The following is a 23,974-nucleotide window of genomic DNA, read 5'->3' as shown; positions in this document are numbered from 1 at the left end:
GGAGTTCTGAAGAAGTTAATTAGAAAAGATGCCAACACTGAATGATAAAACTCCACGATAAAAAATGCCAGAGATTTTCCTCAAAGAAATTGTTTTGTACAAAAGTAGTGATTCGAGCAACTCAGCTTTCACAGAGCTTATTTGTGTCAAGAGATGTCTTGTCAATTTTAAGTTTGATACAGAAGCGACTGTCTCTATTCTGTCACATCAGATACTGTGGTTGAAGAAACTGAGGTTCAGCCTACAAAGATTAAACAACATGAGCTAGGTGGAGCAACTCCTAAGGTTATAGATCTGCTAAAAGTAACACAGTCTATAATTGTTGAAAGTTTATATTCTGGTTCACCACTCATCACTTTTGAGCCTATAAATATGTCTTAGTTACAAAATCCTTGCAATCGCAGAAGCATTCAGCTAGAGTCAAGAGGACAACTGGTCGAAAACCAAACTGTTGTTGAGCACTGGTTAAGGAGCAATCATCAGAAATGTTCATTCACCTTCCAAGCCGAACAGTGGGAACAGAGGAAAGAATTTTGCTGGAGTCCCTGTGTGTGGTAAGAGAACCATTTCATACTGTCAGGAGGAAAGAAGTCACAGACTTTGTGGGATTGGTGACATGTTTAGTCGTCTGTCTCTCAAATAAGAACAGTCAGCGTAAGTGACAAGGCTAGTGCTGAATCAGCAGCAATCTTCCGGTGACACAACCAAAGATGTTTTAAAAACAATCTACTTCATCAGTCAAACAGAGGTTGAGTGAAGATATCCAACGTGATCAATAAATTGAGGGTGAGGGGCTACATACGACACTATAGAAGCTGACCAATCTTCACAGATTCACAACACAGCCAAAGAGAAGAATTTCCTGGCCCAGGGTACCGAAAAAAAATGAGTACATGTTCAAATCAAAAAGCAATTGCCTGGTCCAGAATACTGCAAGGAAGCAAATACTTTTTTCAGCAGAGCTGCCATCTTCCATGATAGTCATCGGTGAGTTCAAAAGTCCTCTAAATGGTGTCATTTGGCAGCTGCCTGAGTTAACAATGGAATTCAGAAGATTAAAGGTCCTCTTGAGAAGGTAATGGGCCAACAATTAGGTATAACATGGACAAGATTCTCCATGAAAGATATCCGAGTGCTGAAGGATCCTCCAGTGGAGAATGGTCCGCATGTTGTCCCGATTCCCAAGCGAGAGACCTGCCATTCTCCCAAGTCTAAAGGGTGCATTCAGGGAAGTAGTGAAACCTTCAGACCTCTGCATTTGTGAAGTCAAAGGTTTTGGGCTAGTGGCAAATGTAATGTAGCTATATACATTAATGTAGAGCGATTAACTATGGGGAAAATTGTGAACAGATGTTGTAAGAGGTAATGTTCATGTTTCATAGGTCTCCACCTAGTCTGATGTTGTATTTGTTTTGAGTGGAGACATTTCTGCATGAGTGCCTGAAGGGAGCAGATGTTTCCTGTACTGATCCAAAGAGTCCTTAATAATTATATAAGTTGTACCAATGGCTGCCATGCAATAACCTCGTTTGTTAATTAAGACAAGTGCCTTGTGTTTAGATTCACAGTGATCTGTGCTCTACCATTGATAATTAGACCTGAGATTCAGCAGAGAGAAAAGAAGATTGGTCGCAGCAAACTGCCCAAACCTGAGGACCACATGCTGGCAGTAGGCGATTGTGTACTTACAGAAAGTTTTACATGTTTGACCCTGTCAAGAGACTTTGGAAGTAAGGAAGCCCTGAGGATTTTATGGACATGATTCCTTGAGAGTGAAGCTATGCTGTGAACAAAGACATTTTTGGCTTCCAAAAAAAAAGTGAGCAGAGGAAAGCTGAACCTGGAAGCTACTAAACTTTTTCACCAAATAATTCAACTGTGTAAGCTTAGAGAGAAAGAGCATTTGAGAGATAACAATGTGCAGAGCTGGATGAACACAGCAGGCCAAGCAGCATCAGAGGAGCAGGAAAGCTGACGATTCGGGCCTAGACCCTCCTCCAGAAATGGGGGAAGGGAAGGGGGTTCTGAAATAAATAGGGAGAGAGGGGGAGGCGGATATACGATGCATAGAGGAGAAGATACGTGGAGAGGAGACAAACAGATCAAGGAGGCGGGGATGGACCCAGTAAAGGTGAGTGTAGGTGGGGAGTGAGGGAGGGGATAGGTCAGTCCAGGGAGGACCAACAGGTCAAGGAGGTGAGATGAAGCCAGTAGGTAGGAGATGGGGGTGGGGCTTGAGGTAGGAGAAGGGGATAGGTGAGAGGAAGGACAGGTTAGGGAGGCGTGGACAAGCTGGGCTGGTTTTGGGATGCTGTGGGGGAGGGGAGATTTTGAAGCTTGTGAAGTCCACATTCATACTATTGGACTGCAAGGTTCCCAAATGAAATATGATGTGCTGTTCCTGCAACGTTCAGGTGGCATCATGTGGCACTGCAGGAGGCCCAGGATGGACATGTCATCTAAGAAATGGGAGGGGGAGTCGAAATGGTTTGCGACTGGGAGGTGCAGTTGTTGAGTGTGAACCGAGCATAGGTGTTCCACAAGGCAGCCCCAAGCCTCCACTTGGTTTCCCCAATGTAGAGGTAGCCACAACAGGAACAGCAGATGCAGTACACCACATTAGCAGGTGTGCAGGTGAACATCTGCTTGATGTGGAAAGTTGTCTTGGGGCCTGGGATGGTGGTGAGGGCGGAGGTGTAGGGGCAAGTGTAGCACTTCCTGCGGTTGCAGGGGAAAGTGCCGGGTGTGGTGGAGCTGGAGGGAAGTGTGGAGAGGACGAGGGATTCAATGTGAGAGTGTTCTCTCCAGAAAGCAGATAAGGGTGGGGAGGGAAAAAATGTCATTGGTGGGGTTGAATTGCAGATGGCGGAAGTGTCAGAGGATAATGCATTGGATCCGGAGGTTGATGTGAGGACGAAGGGGATACTGTTCTGGTTGTTATTGTGGGGAGGAGGTGTGAGGGATGAGTTGCGGGAAATGCAGGAGACACGGTCGAGGGCTTTCTCAACCACTGAGGGGGGGGGAAGTTGCAGTTATTGAAAAACGAGGGTATCTTAAGATGTCTGGGAGTGGAATACCTCATCCTGGAAGCAGATGCGGTGGAGGTGAAGGAATTGGGAACAGGGGATGGTATTTTTGCAGGAAGGTGGGTGGGAGGAGGTGTATTCTAGGTAGCTGTGAGAGTCAGGGGGTCTTGAAATGGATATTGGTTTCCAGGCAGTTGCCAGAGATGGAAACAGAGGTCCAGGAAGGAGAGAGAGGTATCAGAGATAGTCCAGGTGAATTGTTCAGGTTAAGGTTGTGGTGGAAGGTGTTGGTGAAGTGGATGAACTGTTTGAGCTCCTCGTGGGAGCACAAGGTGGCGCCAATACAGTCATCAATGTAACGGAGGAAGAGGTGGGGTTTAGGGCTAGTGTAGCTATGGAAGAGGGATTGTTCCACGTAACCTACTAAGAGTCAGGCACAGCTTGGGCCCATGCGGGTGCCCATGGCCACCCCCATTGTCTGTAGGAAGTGGGAGGGATTGAAAGAGAAGTTGTTGAGGTGAGTACAAGTTAGGCTAAGAGAATGAGGCTGTCAGTGTAGGGGGACTGGTCAGGCCTACAGTACAGGAAGAAGCGGAGGGCCTTTAGGCCATCTGAATGGGCAATGCAGTTGTATAGGGAATGGACATCCATGGTAAAAATGAGGTGTTGGAGACCAGGGAATTGGCAGTTTTGGAGGAGGTGGAGGGCATGGGTGGTAGCACAGGTAGGGAGTTCCTGGATTAAGGGACAGAAAATGGAGTCGAGATAGGTGGAGATAAGTTTGGTGGGGCAGGAGCAGGTGGAGACAATGGGTCAACAAGGGCAATCAGGTTTGAGAGCCTTGGATAGGACCAAGTAACTATGCATAGAGAGTATCGAGACATACAGCCCCTGAATAGATGCTAAGGAATCATCTACAGGTGTCTGGTGAGTCGTGGTATGTGACTGTGAGTGATGTTTGAAGTTGGATGAGGAGATTTGATTGGTAGGGTTGCAGCATAGATCTGAGCTGTGACCTATTCAGGCAGACCCAAGGTATGAGAGCAAAATATTGCAGATGCTGTAAATCTCAAGCAAACACAGAAAATGCCATGAAAATCTCAGTCAGTCTAGTAGCATTTGCAGTTGGAGAAAGAGTTAACATTTTGATTCCTCTTCTCCAGAAAAGTCATTAGACTTGAAACATTAACTCTGTTCCTCTTTCCATGGATGCTGCCAGACCTGCTGAGTTTCTCCAGCATTTTCTCTGTTGCGTGAAGTATGCAAATATGTTTAAAAACCTATTGGAGTGAAAGCTACAGTAAAAATTGATTAAGTTGAATTGAGTCTGTTGGATTGAGTTCAAGGTAGAAGTTTATATTGTTTAGAATAATTCTTGTACTTATTCAGCCTACCTATTTAGTAATTATTGCCTGTTCTGGTTTGTTCTCATTTGGAAAGTAAATATTCTTTTGTTTCTTTGTTATCCTGGAATTCTTTCACTTTTTTTTTAACCGTAGTTCTCCCATGCATTGTATTATTTAAATAATTAAAACAGTTTGAAGCTATAAAAATTCTTAATGGCATTAAGTGGCATTGTTGAGTTGTAATAGCTGCTGCTTGTCTCACTGCTTAGAAAATACAAGTGATTGAGTGGAAAGGGTCACACTTCTTATGTATCCTCCATCAGTTAAAGCTAAGGGACTTTATTTTTAAATTGCCAACAATCATAACAGGAAGTATAATAGCTAGAGAGTGCTGCCCCATTTTCTGTCCTAATTGGTGTAAGTTATGGCTTACATCAATAATTGTACGCTTAATGCAGCTAACGGTTGTTAATAGAATACATATTATTTCAACACTTCCTGGCGCTAAACCTGGCCTAACCTACTGATGCATTGATGTCATTGTCACCTTTGGATGATAACTTTGATTTGTGTTGTTATCCTCAAAGTATCAAACCTAATGTGACAGCACTTTCCTGTGATGAAAAATAACAGTTCATTCACTGTCTTTCCTGCACTTCCATCTGCTTGAACCGATGATAGTAATCCATTGGTCTACTGGCCTGAAAATCTTTATCATGAAAAATTAGATGTAAGATTTTCATTTTTAAAAAAATGCAGTGTGGTTCCTCTAATTGGCAGAGTGCCAATTCTCCAAATATTGTAGGCTGTTAGTGACATAGCACAGAGTAGTTTGCACCGTTCTCAACCGTGTGTGTATCTGGCAGCCAGTTTACACATGGCAAACTCTTACAAATAGCAATGTGATAAATATTAGGTGATCTATTTTTGTATCAAACACAGAAAATGATCGGAAAAACTTAGCTGGTCTGGCAGCATCTATGGAGAGAGAAACAGAAGTAACTTTTCAGGTCTGATGTGACATCTTCAGAACAATTCTGAAAAAGAGCCATACTGGACTTGAAACACTAGCTGTCTTTTTCTCTCTCTCTCCCTCTCTCTCCATAGATGCAGCCAAACCTGAGTTTCTCCAGCATTTCCTATGTTTTAAGTTTTCATCATTTGCAGTATTTTGAATCCGTTATGGTCTATTTTTGTATTGTTGATTGAGGGCTAAATATTGGCCAGCATACTCAGGATGACTCCCTGATTCTTCTTTGAAATACTGTAAAGTGGTAGTACATGTCCAAATGAGAGGGCCTTGGTTAAACATCTCATCTGAAAGAAGGCATTTCTAACAGAGCATCACTCCTGCCCACAGTACGGCACTAGAGTACTAGCCTTGATTTTTGTGCTCAACTTCTGGAATGGGACTTGTATCTCAGAAATGCGAGAGTGACCAATTGAACTATGACTGAAACAGTTGTATTTCCTTGTGGCTACGTCGAGGATTGCTCAGCATTTGGAAAGCAAGTTGAAATTCCAATTAACCATACAATAGTAAGTGGAAAATTGATGGGAAAGAAATGACTGCAAAAAGTAACAGAGCACTATATTTTCGAACAATATGATAGACTGCACATCGCTTATTACTCAATACTATTAATATTCTGCAAAAACAGAAGAGAACTTCTATAAGAAAACTGTAAATTAGCTGTTAGTTAACTTGCTTTTACGCTGGCATTGAGACAACACGTTTTGTGCCTGTTTGCTTTCATCATCAGTCAATGCACACTTTCTTATCTATTGATAATAAATTAATAGTTCCCACAATTTTTTGAAAGATTTGGCATCCAAGATGTCATTAAAATTATTGTAATTTGGAAATTAGGTACAAAACAAATAGTGCGTGTTGCTGACAACCGTCAACAGGCCTATGACTCAGTATCATCTCATAATTGGGCTCTAATGACATTAAAATTATTTTTAATGTGAAATATGTACCTACAATCTTCCCTGTGTTTACAAACATTCTAAAATTACAAAATTGGAGCAGTTTTCTCACATGGTTCTGCGTTTGTGGTTTTGACTGATTGTTCCATGTTAATTTTGTTATTCCTGGTCTTCCAAAAGTACTGTAATTTTGTATGTTTATTCTTATATCATTAAACCTTCAGCATTAATTTCTTCACCACTTCCTTTCTTGCATCAGATTAAAAAACAATCTGTCCTGATTCTCAGTACTGAAAACGTTTGGTAGTGTACTTACAATTGTAATTAAATCACCACAAGGGACTTTGAAACTTAAAAGCAGTTTCCAACAAAATTTGTCATCATTTTCAAGATGCTGAGGATTAGTTTTTTTGATTCAGCTAACTTATGCTGTGTTGGTTCCCACTGGTCCTGCAACAGCCAACTGATTAGTTTTCCTGGAGTTAGAGGTTACTAGGATCTGGTGTTGAGGGAAGCACATGTCTTTTTTTATCTGACCAGGTAGCATTGTACTGTTGGCCTAGTGATATTATCATTGGTCTGTTTTTCCAGAGACTGAGCGAATCTTCTGGGGACCCAGGTTTAAATCCCACCACGGCAGATTTATTGATTGATTTTATTGTCACGTGTACCGAAATACAGTGAAGAGCTTTGATTACAAGTGGTATGGACAGATCACAGCAAGCAAAGGATGTACAGATCAAAAAGACGTAGAGGCATACAGGTTACATTACAGGTTATGTTATTTGAGGCTAGAGTCAATTCCGCAGTGTGCTAACGGCCGGAAAGAAGCTTTTCCTGAACCTGCTCATATTTGTGTTCAGGCTTCTGTATCTTCTGCATGATGGAAGAGGTTGTAGAAGGCCCTTACAGGGTGCAATGGGTCTTTGATGATGTTGACCACCTTTCCGTGGCAGTAAGTAGAGTCCATGAATGGAAGGTTGGCTTCCGTGATGGTCTGGGCTGTGCGCACAACCTTCTGTAGTTTCTTACGGTCCTGGACAGAGCAGTTGCCACACCAGGCCGTTATGCACCTGGACAGAATGCTTTCAATGGTGCGTCTGTGGAAATTGGTGCGGAACCTTATGGACATGACAAATTTCCTGAACTGCCTGAGAAAGAAAATACATTATTGTGCTTTATTGACTGTTGCATCCACGTGGGAAGTCTAGGATGGGTTGTCAGTTATCATCACTCCGAGGAATTTGCTGCTCCTTACCCGTTTCACTTCAGTTCCATTGATGTAGATGGGAGCGTGTTCTCCTCCTTTCTTGCTGAATTTGACGATCAATTCCTTAGTTCTGCGGATGTTGAGAGACAGATTGTTTTCATTGTACCACGCCACCAAACCCTCTATCTCCCTTCTGTATTTTGACTCGTCGTTGTTATAGATATCTGCTCATTACCGTGGTATAGCCAGTGAACTTGTGGATGACATTCATTCAGAATTTGGCAACACAGTTGTGGGTGTACAGGGAATCCAGTAGGGGGATGAGGACACATCTTTGGGTTTCTCCAGTGTTGAGTGTTATTGTGGATGAGGTGCAGTTACCCATCCTCCCTGATTGCAGCCTATGGGTCAGGGAGCTGAGGATCCGATTGCAGAGGGCGGAGCCAAGACAATGGTCATGCAGTTTTCGATCAGTCAGGAGGGAATAATAGCGTTGAAGATGGAGCTGTAGTCAGGAGTCTCTGACATAGGTGTCTTTGTTGCCCAGACGTTCCAGGGATGATTACAAGTCTAGGGATATAGCATCCTCTATGGACCTGTTATGGTAGAATTTGATGGTGGAATTATGAGTCTGACTGATCATGAATCCATTGTCAATTGTCAGGGAAACCTGTCCCTTCCATTAGGGAAGGACACTTGCCATCCTTACCTGGTCTGGCCAACATTTGATTCCAGAGCCACTGCAATGTGGTTGACTCTTAATCGCCCTCTGGGCAATTCTGAATAGTACTGAATGTTGGCCTAGGAAGTGATGCCTTCGTCCCATGAATGAATTTAAAAAATGTCAGTGCACTTAAATAATCCATTCTTTTGATCCATGCCACATTGCATTTGCAATCCTGGTTACTGTATGGTTGATCGTGGGAAATTCATTGGCTGACATGAGCCAATCATTTGATCAAATCATGTAAATATTGGGAAGAAGTATTCAACTTCCATCATAGATTTCAGTGGTACACTCTATAAGCACAGTATAATACTCTGAACTCAATTTTCACTGGGCTTAATGATGTGGCTCAAATTTTTTCTTCCCATTTTAAAAGTCAACTATTGATTCGCAACTGTGGCAATGCATGTTTGGTTGGCTATTTGGAACTGTGTTCCTTTTGAAGCTCAAGTTCGGCACATGAGACCCCATAAATATGTTAATAATAATAATAATAATTAATTGTTTACCCTGGTCACACTTTGATACTGTGCTGGAAATAAGCTGACAGTATAACGAAGGTTAAACCTTAAAAATGCACACTAACCCTTCTATGTTTAGTTCTTAACAGCTTTGACATAACCAGTTCATGTAAATAGCTTGATCCAGTGATATGTCCTGTCCAAAAATAAGCCATTTTAATATGTTAGTTTTGTTTTTAATATACAGGGAGGATTTGTACATAATTGTCTAAGGGCTGTTTACATCAACGCAGAGCATAAGTATGCAAATACAGCCATTGCATTATTTACAGTGAAATAAAAAAAAGATTTGTGGTGCTGCCAGCTGTGGGAGAAGTGTGTGGTCTGTATGAAACATAGAAAAGATATAGAACAAGTCCAAAAGCAGAGAATGTTGTCTATTAAATTAATTTATCATAGATGCCCTGACATACGTTTCATGGCGACCAACATGTTAATGATACTGTAGAGGCCAGATTCTATGTTATTGAAGAATAGTTTGATATATAAAAAAACATAATGCATTGTTGTGATAGAATTTTCTATTAACATATTTATAAGAAATGGGATTCTTCATACCATTTGTCATTAAGTAATATATTACTCAATTTATTTTCCTTAACAGCTAGACCAGATTCAGAAACATTCTTGGTATATGTAAGTACAACTATTAGTTTGGATATATTTATTAGCATCTTTATTTGCTCCTATCTTTGTTTTCCCCTTCTGGCAAATTCAACCTGCTTGACTTTTGCATTTTCTCACAAATCATGTGTGACGTTGCTGGCATATAGAAGCCTAATGAAACAAAATAGCTTGGCAGTATTTGAACTTAAACATGAATTTGCATTCTTTTAGATTTTCATTTATTCTTGAACATTTTTGATGCATAACTCTTTTACTCTAAAGCTAATTTAAGGAAACACATTTTTCCTCATGGTTGAATAAACTAGTATCAAAGATCAATGTAGAACTGAGTTATTACAGACCAGAAAGATTCCAATATATAATCTCAGTTGGTACTTAAATTGGTGAATCTCAGTGAGGGTTGCCTTAAGTTCTATAATTGGCCTCAGTCCCTAGAAAACTCAGGTACATGCCAGGATTAATACATATAACTATGTTGTTGGAGTTTAGATGTTTCAGGCGTGATAGAGAGGGATGTAAAGGAGGTTGGGGGGAATTGCGTTAGAATAGGGAGAATTATCACAGCTGGATGAAGGAAAATGTTTAATATGTATATCTGGAGCAAGAGGGTTGAGGGAAAGGGGGTGGGGGTCTCCTCAAGGACAAAGGGAGGAATTTAAGCATGGAGCCAGAGGAATGAATAAGTGCTTAATGAATAGTTTGCATCAGTATTCACAAAGGAGAAGGACATGGTGAACGGTGTTTCTAGAGAAAGGTATGTTGATATTCTCGCGCATTCGGACATACAAAAAAATGAAGAGGTGTTGGGTGTTTTATAAAGCATTTAAGTAGTACTTACATAGGATCTGACAGGATTATCCCAGAATACTGATTTTGGCAAGAGAGGAAATTGCTGGGGCCTTAAATAAAATCTTTGTATCCTCTTTAGTCAAAGGAAAGGTTCCAGAGGAGTGGAGAATGGTCACTGTTCTTTCTTTCATAGAATCCCTGCAGTATGGAAGCAGGCCATTTGACCCATTGAGTCCACACCGACCCTCCAAAGAGCATTCCACTCAGACCGATCCCCACCCTATCCCTGTAAATCTGCATTTCCCATGGCTAATCCACCTAACTCGCACATCTTCGGACTTGGGGAGGAAACCAGAACACCCGAAGGAAACCCACACAGATGAGGGGAGAATTTGCAAACTCCACACAGTCACTTGAGGGTGGAATTGAACCTCAGTCCCTGGTATTGTAAGGCAGCAGTGCTAACCATTGAGCCACCATGCTGCCCCTCTTTATTTAAGAAGGGCAACAGGGATAATCTGGACTCGTCAGCATTACATCAGTAGTAAGGAAATCATTGGAAAAGATTCTTAGGGATAGGATTTACTCACATTTTGAAAACTATGGGCTTATTAAAGACAGCCAGCACGGCTTTGTGTGGGAGAAGCCATGTTTCACAAACTTGTTTGAGTGTTTTGAGGAAGTGACAGAGATGATTGATGAGGGCAGGGTGATGAGTGAACTGGGTATAGAAGCCCATAGTTCCCAGAAAGTGGCAACACAAGATAAGATGGTCAAGAAGGCATACGGCATTGCTTGCCTTCATTGATCGAAACATAGATTATAAAAATTGGCAAGTCATATTGCAGTTGTATAGAACTTCAGTGAGACCACATTTGGGTATTGCATACAATTCTGGTTGCCACATTACCAGACGGATGTGAAGGCTTTGAAGAAGGTAAAGAAAAGGTTTACCAGGAAGTTGCCCATCTGTGAGGAGAGGTTGAACAAAGTCGGTTTGTTTTTTTGAACATTGGAGGCTGAGTGCAACCTGATAGAAGTTTACAAAATTATAAGTGGCTTGAATTGAATGGACACACAGACCGTTTTTCCCAGGGTAGAAATGTCAGTTACTAGGGAGCGTAGGTTTAAGGTAAATAGAGGAAAGTCTAAAGGAGATGTGAGAGGCACGTTTTTACAGAGAGTGGTAAGTGCCTGGAAAGTGCTGCCATGAAATGGCAGAAGCAGATACAATAGCGACATTTAAGAGGCATCTTGACAGATACATGAATTGACAAAGAATGAAAGAGTTTGGACCACATAGAGGCCAAAGGTTTTTAATTTTAGAAAAACATCATCTGTTAATGCAGGCTCAGTGGACTAAAAGGCCTATTCCTATTCTTTGTGCTTCTTTGCACATATTTTAACTTTTTGTTTATTCCTGCTGAGTAATGAGGACTGGAGAGGGTTTGGATATAATAAGTAGTTGCAGTTCATTAGTCTGTTGAAATGCATTGCCTAGGCTTGTGCAGAATGAACGACCAGAAGGAGGCTAGTGTCTATATCCAACCATGAGTTAAATTCTTTCAGTAGAGGAGAAACAAAGCAAACAAAATATTTTTCGTCAAAATATAACATCTTGTTGTGACTTACTACCTTGAAGTGACTGATCTTTCTATAGTTTCTTTTATGAATTTCTTTAAGTGTTATTTCACTCATCATTCAGTTTTTCTTCTCCAGCAAATAGTCTGTTTATTGGTTAAGAAGTTGGTTAAACAGCCAACTTGCCAGTGCTATTACCAATGCCTGTACCTTTGTAGTTGCCTTTAAGGCATTTCTGAAGATGGTTCAGGATGACACAAGCTAATTCCGCTGTCTTTCCCTCATTCCTGCTTTTCTATATGTTATGGACCAGATCAAACTTCCTTACAAATGTATCAAGGAGATGGCCTAGTCCCTAACTTCTTTCTTTTTCAAAGACGTATAAGATGCTATGTTCCAGGTGTAATTCAATTGGTTACATTACTTGGCTTAACACAAAACACACTTTATTGTGACACCTGGTTAAAATACAAACGAAGAAAGAAGAATTGGTGTACATTTAACTTTATTGGAAGACTTCACGGAATAATAGATTATTTAACTACTAATCAGCTGCTGTTCCAATATAGTAACATTCCATAAATACACCCTTGGCAAAGGCGAATTCAGTAAAATGGATCGTCTCAGATGAGATGTTTCTCCATTCCAGGAGAAAAAAACACCAAGAGAAAATTCTGGCAGAGAGAGAATTTGGGCTTTTTGCTGTAGCCAGGAGAGAGATATGGCAGCTTCCACCACCAACTTCAAAACTCCAACCGCTACTGAAAGCTAAACTAAAACACTGGTTCTATGGGAGCCTGACTCCATCCACTCATGCTGCTTTTATTGTTGTAACTTTGAAAAAGTAAATGGGCATCACAAGCTATTTACTTTATTGGCTTGGAAGAGACAACTCTGTGTCAAAACCCTCCTTGTAAAAAAAACAAAACAAAGTACACATCTGAAAGCCATAGTATTGTCATATAAGCTAACAGACAAGATCCTATACCTGGGCACCCATTGCTGAAAATGAGCATTCCATTTGGGACGGTTACTAATGCAACACATTTTAGCAATTCAATCATGAGTATGAATGAACGAGATTGTAACCTGTAAAACAAATAACTGCAGATATGGTGATTTGAAATTAGCAAGAAGAATTCAGCAAGTCTGGCAGCATCTGTGAAGAAATAAAAATGTTGATGTTTTTGAGTTAACATTAACTGTTTTCTCATCACAGATGCTGCCAGTTCTCCTGATTTTTGTCCAGCAATTTCTGTTTTCATTTGTAACGTATTCTGGTAGTGTTCTGTATAATATTCAGTAAGAGATTTGTATCTGAGTACTTGCCTTACCGACATAGCAGCATCCTAAATGTAGACACTAATTATTCATCTTTGCCATTCCCTTCACTCAGAAAATGAGATAAATGGCTCACGACATTTAGTTTGTTCCTTTATTGTCAAATTTCAAGTTAAATATTTAACTGAGAGCATTTCTTCATCAAATCAAACGAATACATTAATTTATATAAATTGAAGTCTTGGTCACTTCCAGTCCGGCAAGGCTTTTTTAATGAAGAATCAACTGGGTGACTGTAAGTCGGAACATGTTTTGTTCGTCTCTGGATTTAATTCAACTGCAGGCAGAAAGGCTGCTGATTGTAATGAATTGTAATACAATCATTGAAAATGGCTTCAGCAGTTAAGTGTACACTTCACAGTACAATAATTTGATTTTGGCCTTCTCTCATTCAGAGGTCACATGGGTGCTGTTTTGCTGGAATTAGACTACATTATTTGTTAGAACACGAGGGAATCTTATCTGGCCTGTAAAATAAAAACTTAATTCCCAGCAGCAATCATCACCACCTCAGTGGGCAAGTTGACTTTTTTGATGTAAAGCAATGTTAAGAAAACATCTAAGTGATGGAAACGCTTCAACTAATGCAGCTTATTTTATGGAGCTGGAATTTTGGGATTTTATGTTCTTACAGTGGGGGTAAAAATGAACCTGAACCAGAGCAACCTGTTCCAAGAAAGGTACAGATACGTTCACTTCCGTCACTGGAGGATATAGATCCGGACGTCCTGGACAGCATGCACTCATTAGGTTGCTTTAGAGATAAGAACAAGCTCATGCAAGATTTGGTGTCAGAAGAGTAAGTTTTATTTCCTTTTGATAATGACGTTCATGTTTGTGCTAGTTTTCTATTTGTAACAATAACTATTGTCTGTCATTAATCGAGAGGTTCTTTCAAATGTTACAGCTGCACTTGTTTATTCCATCAAAAACTGCACCAGATAGAGCCTTGCACTGGCAGCTGTTTAATGGAATTGAAAGGCTTAAATGTGCAGCTCATCTCTTGTTCTGCTCTGAAGGGCGCAAAAGTTAAAAAGAACCCTAAATTCAGTGCAGTCTGTGTTTTGCAAAACAGCTCCTAGTTTCATTACCCCAACTAGTCAGCAGACCTAAACTAAATTGGTATTTATAAGGGAATGTTGAGAATAAACATTTGAAAAATAATTTCGGTCTGATAAACTAACAACAATCTCTTTTTTGAAATATGTTTATGGTACAGAATTCCATACGGTCAATGCATAATGCCTAGAGTAAAGACATATAAGTTTGAAGATTGCAGTTTCAGTTGCTATCTTGACCATCCTCCTGTCACCACTCTATTCATTTTCACTTACACCGTAGAATATTTCCCACCATAAAGCTAGAGCTGTTCCTTGATACAAGAATGGATTTGAGATGTAGATTCTGTGGTTTGCAAAATGAGAAAGAACTGCATTTGTGTAAGCTCTGGGTTTACCCAAGTATCTAGAGCTTTTTAAACAGGTAACATTTTGCAGTGAAATTAGGGTTATTATTAATTTTCTCTCCCTTCATCATGATAGTTTTACTAGACCACAGGGCTGCTGTGTCATTAGGGAGAGATGAATGATGGTGGTTTCACCTGAGAGTCACCACATCTCAGACGAGGACAGAGGTTTTCCACATTGCTTAGTAAATGTGAGTGTTATCACTGATTTAGAACGGCTTACCTGGGAGAGAGAGAGAGAGTGTGTGTGGGTGTGTGTTGCGGGGGGGGGGGGGGGTGGTTGGTGTTAGCTGCTGACTGCCTGGCGGCCTGTCCACATCTGCAAATGTTGTGTTAACATTCCCTTGAAGTAATTGGAAGAAGTCATTGGTGAGAAACTGTGACAACCACTGGAAAACAGCAGGCCATGTACCTGATCTCCTAGGCAACTGGTCCTGCTGCAACAGGCTGCAAAGTCTGTCTGGTGAAACTCAGCGTCCTGCATTATCCAAGCAGCTGGGCCTGTCGACTTTCAGAGTTAGGTGAGGCCTTCTTGGAACAGCTCTGTAGTTAATAGGAAAGGGACAGTATGCAATTCTTTGCAGCTTTAACTGCACACTTATCCTTTTTCTGCTGGGAAGGTTGCATTAAAACTGGAATATGACTCAATGACAGTCATGTGTTATCTACATTACCTTCTTGTGCCTTAAGGCAGTGGGAGTATAATGTATAAGTTTTATAAATAGACAAATTAGAGCCAGATGAGATAAATGATATAATTGGTAGAATTGTATGCTTATAAATCATGTTATGCATATAAAACAGTGTGCAGGTATGTTATGATGGGATTAAATGACTGATAACCACTGTTGACATTTTTTTCTGATTTGCAGAGAAAATCAGGAAAAAATGATCTATTTTCTTCTTCTTGATCGGAAAGAGCGGTATCCAAGCCATGAAGATGAAGATTTGCCTCCTCAAAATGATACAGGTGAGCGCAAAGGGTATTCTGTGAGTTTTATAAATATAATCAGAATGGCTGCTTTTAAATTAATGATTGTTTTGCTTATACAAAACATGCAATGATCCCAGTCTTTGTTTTTGATGAATAATTTGCACTCCTAATTACCATCTCATAGTCTTTCCTAAAATCTGTGTGAGTGCATGCATGAGAGAATAGGGTCACTGAACTACACGTAAGACTGGGCTTGGGTGATATCCTCACAGCTGAAATGCTTCATATCATTCATATGCTCATGCATGAAAATCTATATTTTATTAGGCTCTAGAGACTTCTAATGCCAAGAGTTGATGTTTTCAACAAAGGGCAAGCACATTTTAAAAAAGTGACTAGACAAGGTTGTGTTTAAATTCTCCACATGCAAACTATAATCAGTTCATTGGTAAATTCCTACTGGAAACGCCAACATTTTTCCCAAAATCAAATCATGTAAAACAGTTTCTGTTGAAGTTTGTTTGGAGTTCTCCCCTTTATCTAACCTGTTTATTGTCAGAACCTGTTATCAAATGTATCAAGCAATAATGGAGAATGCTAATCACTTTTCTGTTGTTGTTACAGCAAAATCTAGGCCAATGGTAGAAGAACATTCATCAGTACTAAATATTCATTTCTTCGAGCATTCTTCTGATGTTCAGATTGTTTTAGAAAAGAAGCCTTAAATTGCAGGGAATAATACTAATTGTGACATTTTTTAATATGCAATTTTTAATTGTCATGGGTCTTGCAAGATCCACCTAGAAAAAGAGTAGACTCACCAATGTTAAATCGACATGGCAAGCGACGACCTGAAAGGAAATCGATGGAGGTACTGAGCGTTACTGACGGAGGCTCCCCAGTTCCAGCTCGACGCGCCATTGAAATGGCACAGCATGGCCAGAGGTACAGCATTGTATTGTGGTATCAAATGATTTCATCAACTAAGAGAGGGAATGAATTGATGCTTTCTTTGTGTTTGCGGCTTTAAAGATGTGTGGTGATTATTCTGTTAGCTTCAGCAAGAATGAAGAGCTTCTGTGATGAATTACAGAGCACAAACCTAGAGCATCCCTTGCGTCTTACATATCAAGATACTGTATGTGAATGGGTGACAATTCAAATGCTAATTGCACAACACGGCATTGTGGGCTTGAGCATGCCCAGATATGATCAGACTGAACGTTACATGTCAAGAGAAGATGTGCAGTCTTGAATCACAATAGCATTGGATGTTCATGCTGCACTTTCAAATCCTTTTTTTAAAATTTGCCATATATACATATTTTAATCTGTCTGCAAAAATAATCTTAACTCAGTGTTAACTTTATTTTGTATTTGGAATCGTGGGCACCTCTACCAACAATTAAAACATGTTTCATTATTCTGAATGGGCTGAGGAGATTTAATGATATGCTCAAAATATTTGTTTCTGTGGCTCTCAGTTTTTTTAAAAAAAAGCTATATTTATATCAAGTTTTAAAATAGCCCCTGTTTAAATTCGTTACCAATGTAATTATGTTTTTTTTTGTTTTGTTTTACTGTCCCTACTGTAGTAAAAGTATGTTCAGTAAAAGCTTGGATATCACAGATGCCAATCCCAGAATCAACAAAGAAGAAAGGTAGTAAAAGTGTTTCACATGATTTCTCCCTCACTGTGGGTAGCTGCATTAGATGCCCTTAAGTGCACATGGTTGTTGGAATAGCTATCTCCTCTTCCTCCTCTTTTCCCCACTCCCTAGAGGTTCTGTCCCACATCTGAATGGCGAGAGTTGTATCTGTTGCACAACAAGTCCATAGCATTGTTTAACCTCTGGCTTGGGTGGCTTTCACCTCCCCCCCACCTTTTAACATCCCCAAATTGGTTTATTTTCGTTTGTTGAAAGCCTGAGCATTTCGAGTGCACATTATTGGGAAATGATTCCCGATTGTTTTGATGCTCTGTCCTATGCTGTTTTCCTCCCCTAAAGTCTATGCATGGCATTCTGATGATTTATTTAAAGGTGTTCCCTTGGATAATATGACAGGTCTAATTGCTTGATATATCTGCATGTATAAATTTCCTAATGTTCCTTTTTCCACCTCGTGGGATGGTGCCGGTTATAATTAATCCTTTATTTTACACTGATTAAATTATTCAGAGGCAGTATTGAGCAAATCCATGTGTCAGTTTTACATTGGAGCAAATTTTTTTTTTCTCATTCGTTGTCTACAGTAGGAAGTGCTGATTTTTAGTGTATGAAAATAGAATTTTGACAACTTTAATATATATAACTGAGAAGTGAGGCTAGATTTATTTTTAATTTTCGTTCTCTCACATTACACCATGTCACATCTAAAATGTTTGTAGCATCTGGATCACATGATGGTTCAAGAATAATGTGTAGCAAAAGTAAATTAAGCTAATGTGGCAAGATCTGCAGATGGCTCAGCTGGTAAGTGCAATGCTTGGTAAACCTAAACAATGTAAGTTAGCTGACCTGAGCTGGGACATTGGTACAGCTTGTTTGGGAGGGGAAAACTAGCTAGGGCCCTCCCTGCTGATTACTGTTCAATGTGTCTGCTGGAAAAGTCTATGTATAAACATTGTTTGAAAACCTGGTTTTGAGGCACCTATCTCCCTTCCCTCATCCACCTGCACACCATTGTGCCATTAAGTAGGCTTCTAGTCTCGGTAAGTGGGTTAGGCTCTCGACTGTCTGGGGATCTCAAACCAACCAATAAACATGCTTCAGGAGAGAAAGGGAGCAAGTTAGATTAATTCTAGCTTGTTATATGTCTTCTTCTGTTTCTCAAAAAAACACTATAATATGAACCAGAGCCAAAAGGAGGCAGAGGATCAAGTGCATCTTGTTTGAGAGGGTGATGAACTCTGTACTTTGTTTCTTTATAAGACAAATCTGTAAAATACTGAGTTGATTCTGGTGTACTTTCTTCTGTGCAGATCCAGGTCAATAAGTGGAGCATCTTCTGGCCTTTCCACTAGCCCCCTCAGCAGTCCAAGGGTAAGTGACATTGATCAAATACCCCTGCCACATAATGCTTCCAAGTGCATTTCATTAATTAATGCTTTTTGCTTCTTGATTTTTGCCTTTAAAAGTAACAACGATAAGAATGTGTTGAGCCCCTTAACTATGTTTTATAATTGTTGCCACTTTGGCTATGTGTTTGCCTTTTAGTTCATCAAACACATTAAATATAATGTGCTGCTTCTCTTCCTATTAATTTGCTGGCATAAATCTTATGATTTTTGAATTCCTATGTATTTGACAGTATCTTATGCTCACTTTTTTTTGTTATAACATGTTGCTTACCGCCTAACAGCACATATTTTTGTTTTCTGCACTCCCATCTTCCTGATTGGTGTCTATGTTCCATGCTTTGTCTGTTTTATTTCTCCTTTGACTTTCCTTGCATGATGTTGTCTGTCGCATAGCCTATTAGAAAGCTTTTTGTTCCTCCCCAGAGTCCTGATCTTACCCCATTTACCAAAGCACATGCTTCCGTAGTTCCTCTCGGTAATAGAAATGCAACAAAGCCCATTAATGTGCTTCAACCAAAATTAGGGTTTCAACCCAATCCAAAGACACAGACTCTTCCTGCTAAAAGTAAGCTCGCAGATAAACCTTTGCAAACAGTTAAATCTAACCCACTTCCTGTTGTAACATCAGAAGCACCCGCTCCTCAGAAAGCTTCGGTTCAAAACGTTCAGAGTCAGCAATGTGCAACCACATCACCTACCCAATTGTTTATTCCTTCAGTCCAGATTACCCCCCTTTCTCTTGTCAGATTGATCCCTGGTACTGATCCAAGCACCAAATCTATCCCCATAATACAGGTGACCCCTCACCCTTCCCCTCGCGGAAGTCCCCTCCCCACCCCAAAGGGTACACCAGTTCACACTCCCAAGGAGAGTCCGGCGAGTACTCCGAACCCGACACCACCATCCAGTCCCAGTATTGGAGGGATGCCTTGGAGAACGCGGCTGAATTCGATCAAAAACAGTTTCCTTGGATCACCTCGATTTCATCGCAGGAAATTACAAGGCAAGTTCTTCACAACATTTGACTTTTGAAATGTTGAAATGTTCTGATCATGTTCTTCATGATAGCAGAAATAGCTGGGATTACTTGCGACTGACCCACGGAGAGATGACTTGCATTTTGAATCGGGGGCTGAACATGAGAAGTCAAGTTCTTCTCGCGTTTCAATTTCAGACACCTTAAAGATTAGTGGATATTGAATAATTAAAGCTGGTTATTGGAGGAAATATGGATCTGTTTTCACCCTCTTGTTAGCCCCCACCTTAGCTACATAAACTGACTAGATTACAAACGCACATTTAATCTTTTAGTTGTCACCATTCAATTTTTTTTGTTCGGTAACACACTCAGCAAGCGATACTGAATAGGGGTTTTAATTTTTAAAATGTAGCACCAGATATCAGGAGGTAGACACACTTGCAGTGGCATCGCTTAAACAGAGTATTTCAGACAGAGAGAAACATGTCACTGGTGAAATATACCAGTGTAAGACAAAAGAACTTTTGCCCCATATTATTAGCAACTTTGATGGATCTGAATTAGAGTCAATGAGGAATATTTATGAAATAATCAGCTGTTGACAAATGTTGCCCTTTTTCAACTTAGTTTCACACTTAGTTCAATTATAACAGCTACGTTACAAAAGCTAAGTCAAGTGTTTCACATAAAGCCAGATACCATGGTCTGGTCTTTTCCTGAATTTCAGAAAAACGCACATGTATCACTTTGCCTTGGTTTTCTGTTAGTTCACACAGGGTTTGTCAGTGGAATGCAAGCCATGATGGAGTGCATGAAGAGAATGCACATCCACAAGCTTCACTCCCTCCACCACTGATGCTCAGTAGCAGCAGTGTACACTATCTGTAAGATACTTTGCAGAAACCCACACCCACCGCCATCCAGAAGAATAAAGGTGGCAGACACAAGGGAGCACTACCACTTGCAAGTTCCCATCATAACCACTTACCATCCTGACTTAGTGACACTGAAGTAACAGCAGTATATTTCCATGTTGAAATCCTGGAACTACTTTCCAAATGGCATTAGTAGGTGTCTCTACAGCAAACTGTAACAATTCAAGAATACAGTTCACTGCCACCTCCTCAAGGACAAGCACAGATGTGCAATAAATGCTGGTCCAGCCAGTGATGCCCAAAAATGATAGATGAATTAAGATAAAAAAACTCATTGACAGCCTATGCTGTTATTATAGCATCTTAAAATCTCAGTCATTCATGGATGAAAAGACCACGTGCTGAGTTGAAGCTAATGTGGTTTTGAAGCCCAGTCAAGCTTTCATAAATACTACAGCTGTCACAACAAAGGCTTCCAGCTAAAATACCTAAAACTGACAGAATAGAATGATGTTCCATTTCCAGTTCAAACTAGTTTGTCTATCATACAGTGAATAAGAGTAAGTGCAAGTATTGCTTTTGCATTTCAAAAGTAAGTTTTGTTTTTAAATAGCCAGAGCTGTCTTCCAATTTAAATCCCAGAACACAATGTAACAAGAGAGGCGGACTGGACACATGCTAGGTTTTTTCACACTTTGTTATGCTTTATGGCATTTTTGGCAACTAGAAAGTATTACAGTACATGAGAACAATTACATAATGCTGGTCAATGTAAAGGACACCTTACATTTACTAGAGAAATCCCCACTAAGCATTATTATGTTCAAAGTACACTGCATTACAATGTAGCATGGAGTAGTGACATTTAAGATGTGAAAACATTTTACAATTATCTGTCAGAATGCTTCTGACTTCTCAGCTATCTTCCCTCAGTGGCCACAAAACTCTTAATCATTGAGTATATTCCAGACTGAAATCAGTAGTTTTCCAGCAATTAAAGAAATCACGGGATAGTGAGATAGTGTAGGAAATTGAAAATAGGAGATCAACTCAGGTCTAATTAAATGGTGGAGTAAGCTCAAGGGGTCCAATAGCTGAGTCCTGTTCCTATTTGCTGTGTTGGGGGAAGATTACAAAACTCATGAACACACACAAAGAGCAAGTGGGAGGAAGTACAACTTGCCCGTGACCCTCTCAGTTGTGTCTCAACATTGGAAGGGTACAGAGGTGTTTTGCAGCCAAAACCTTCCTGATTCTGGGAGAGACTGCACAAAAATGATGTGGCCAGGAGTCACAAGCAAATTCAAAAAAACAAACTGTTCAGTGTTCCCAGCTGGACTTGCATCTCCATTGGGTGACATAAATTCAGCCAAGGTGTGAGGTTTTAATACTACATCCTGTGCAAAACCACTATGTCCTTTCTACCAGGCCTGAGAATTGAAACCTGTCATGAAGATGTAGAGACTCAAAAGGAATGGAATTTTTACTTTCTATGGGTTAGAAGAAACATTAATTCTGAATTATACCACATGAGTTCTGTTATCTGGCACCCAGCAGCTGTTTTCCACCCATTTCCTGACAATTCCTTTCCTAGTGTGAAATGTGCTATCTGCTAGCTTGTTGATCTTTTACTAATAAATTCTGTCTGATACCACTTCACTAACACCCGAAGAAGGAGCGAGGCTCTGAAAGCTTACGTTTTCAAATAAAACTATTGGACCATAACCAGGTGAAATGTGATTTCTGACCTTGTCCACCTCAGTCCAACACCAGCAACCTCCACAACATTCCCACCCACCCATCTCCCTCCTGCACCTCCCCCAGTCCCAAAGTTCAATTAGTTGAAACTGATAAAAACGTGTGGGGGCCAGGTCACTTGACTGGATAGTGGTAGGCCTTACCTGGGGCAGAGACTCTGGAATGGAAGTGTCACCTGCAAAGTCAGCCAAATAGAGGCTATCAACCCCCCCCCCCCCAGAAGGTGGGGGCTGCTGCCAGTATTACACCTAATATAGACCTTGGACTGTCACTGGATCCCAGGTCATGGACGAGTGATGGCAGGCAAGAGTCACAAGGGTAGGTGATAGGCAGCAAGGGCAGAAGGCAGTGGCTGACAGTAGAGCTTATCCTCTACCTCATATCTCCCAGGACCTTTCCAATACCAGGTCCCTCGATCAGACACTGTGACTTTGAACAAGGAATCGCTCTTGTGAGCCCACAAGCATCTGTACCAGAGTTAATTGCAACGGCAGGGGAACTGTGATCCTTAAGTGGTAACTGACTTAAGTCATTAGTTGGTAATGGGTCAGGAAGTCTACCCATTGACCTTCCCATTACTAATCAGAGTGGAAACAGGAAAGCAGTGTGTCTCCATGCTCTATCCCCACTACCACATGAGAGGGCATTTAATACTTCCCTTTGACATTGTTTCAATGTCTCCATGTGGTATTTTACTCTGCTCCAACTTATCTCTGGAACAGTTCGATTTATTATTCATCTTAATTTTATCAATGTGCAATTGCCTTCCCTTGAGCCATAGTGCAAAATAAATGCTTTACTAATATAACTTTTCTTTGAGAACTACCAGACAAAGGCTTGTAGCTTGTGTCTTTAAAGATCTGTTTTATCCAGACATCATCACAACTTCAGTCTGCATCAGCTAATATTGCTTTCGGCTTATATAACTACAGTCACACTCCCTTAACTCCTACACTGTGGTATTTTTGCTTTGCTGGAGTGAATTCCAAATTAGGTGACTCATTTTTTCTTATAACTTCTCCATCTAGCTGTAATATAGCTTGGATTTTTTTCTTTTATTGCTTTCTAAGCAAAATATATTAGTACCAGCAATAATTACGGGAAAAGTAGGTTTCTCATTATGGTGCAAAAATATCATTGTATTCTCAAAAGTTAAAAGTCCATTACTAATGATGGAACTTTGCAGTAATATAAAACTGGCTGTCCTCTCCAGCTGAGTGTTTGGATATATCCTATCAAAAAGTCTCCAAAGCAATGTGGCCTAAATTACTTTCATTTCGTAACAATGAAGCTGCCATAACGCCCATAGAAAATATTCAGGTTATGATTGATCTTTTTTAGATACTTACCCTCCCACTTAACCACAGTAGAATTAAATGATCAAAGATTCATCATCCCCACAACTTAATTACCTGATACATTCAGCATTTTGCAGCCAATGAGTCTTTGGAAGCAGAGTCCTTGAATATTTTTAAGGCAGAAGGAAGCAGACTATTGATAAGCAAGGGAGTGAAATGTTATTGGGGAGAAGGGAACATCAAGTAATTAGATAACCCATGGCCTTATTCAGTGGTCTCAAACTGCTGCTGTTAATGTGTATGTTTGTATGTATGTGAAAACCTCAGAAAACAAACAAGATGTTTTAATTTGCTAATTCATAAAACTCCTGGAATAGAAACACCAGCGTGAATAGGGCCAAATACTGTGCTACACATTCTGAGTGATGAATTTTATATGCAAAGTGGTGTGGTAGAATATTAATTTTGTGCATTCATGAGGAA

At 40.2% G+C, this 23,974-nt stretch overlaps 1 protein-coding gene across 1 annotated transcript in view; it reads left to right on the top strand.

Annotated features, from left to right (window-relative positions):
- LOC125459494 (serine/threonine-protein kinase BRSK2-like) overlaps positions 1-23,974 on the top strand; it is an 865,025-nt gene that overhangs the window by 756,040 nt on the left and 85,011 nt on the right. The window contains 6 exon segments of the mRNA XM_059652027.1: positions 9,367-9,398; positions 13,735-13,899; positions 15,438-15,535; positions 16,294-16,444; positions 18,483-18,543; positions 19,377-19,584. Coding sequence (XP_059508010.1) covers positions 9,367-9,398; positions 13,735-13,899; positions 15,438-15,535; positions 16,294-16,444; positions 18,483-18,543; positions 19,377-19,584 — 715 coding nt within the window.

This window comes from Stegostoma tigrinum, chromosome 17, assembly GCF_030684315.1.
Source record: "Stegostoma tigrinum isolate sSteTig4 chromosome 17, sSteTig4.hap1, whole genome shotgun sequence".
Taxonomy (NCBI): Eukaryota; Metazoa; Chordata; class Chondrichthyes; order Orectolobiformes; family Stegostomatidae; genus Stegostoma; species Stegostoma tigrinum.
The sequence above is the reverse complement of the archived record's forward strand: the minus strand, read 5'-3'. Positions and strand labels throughout refer to the sequence as shown.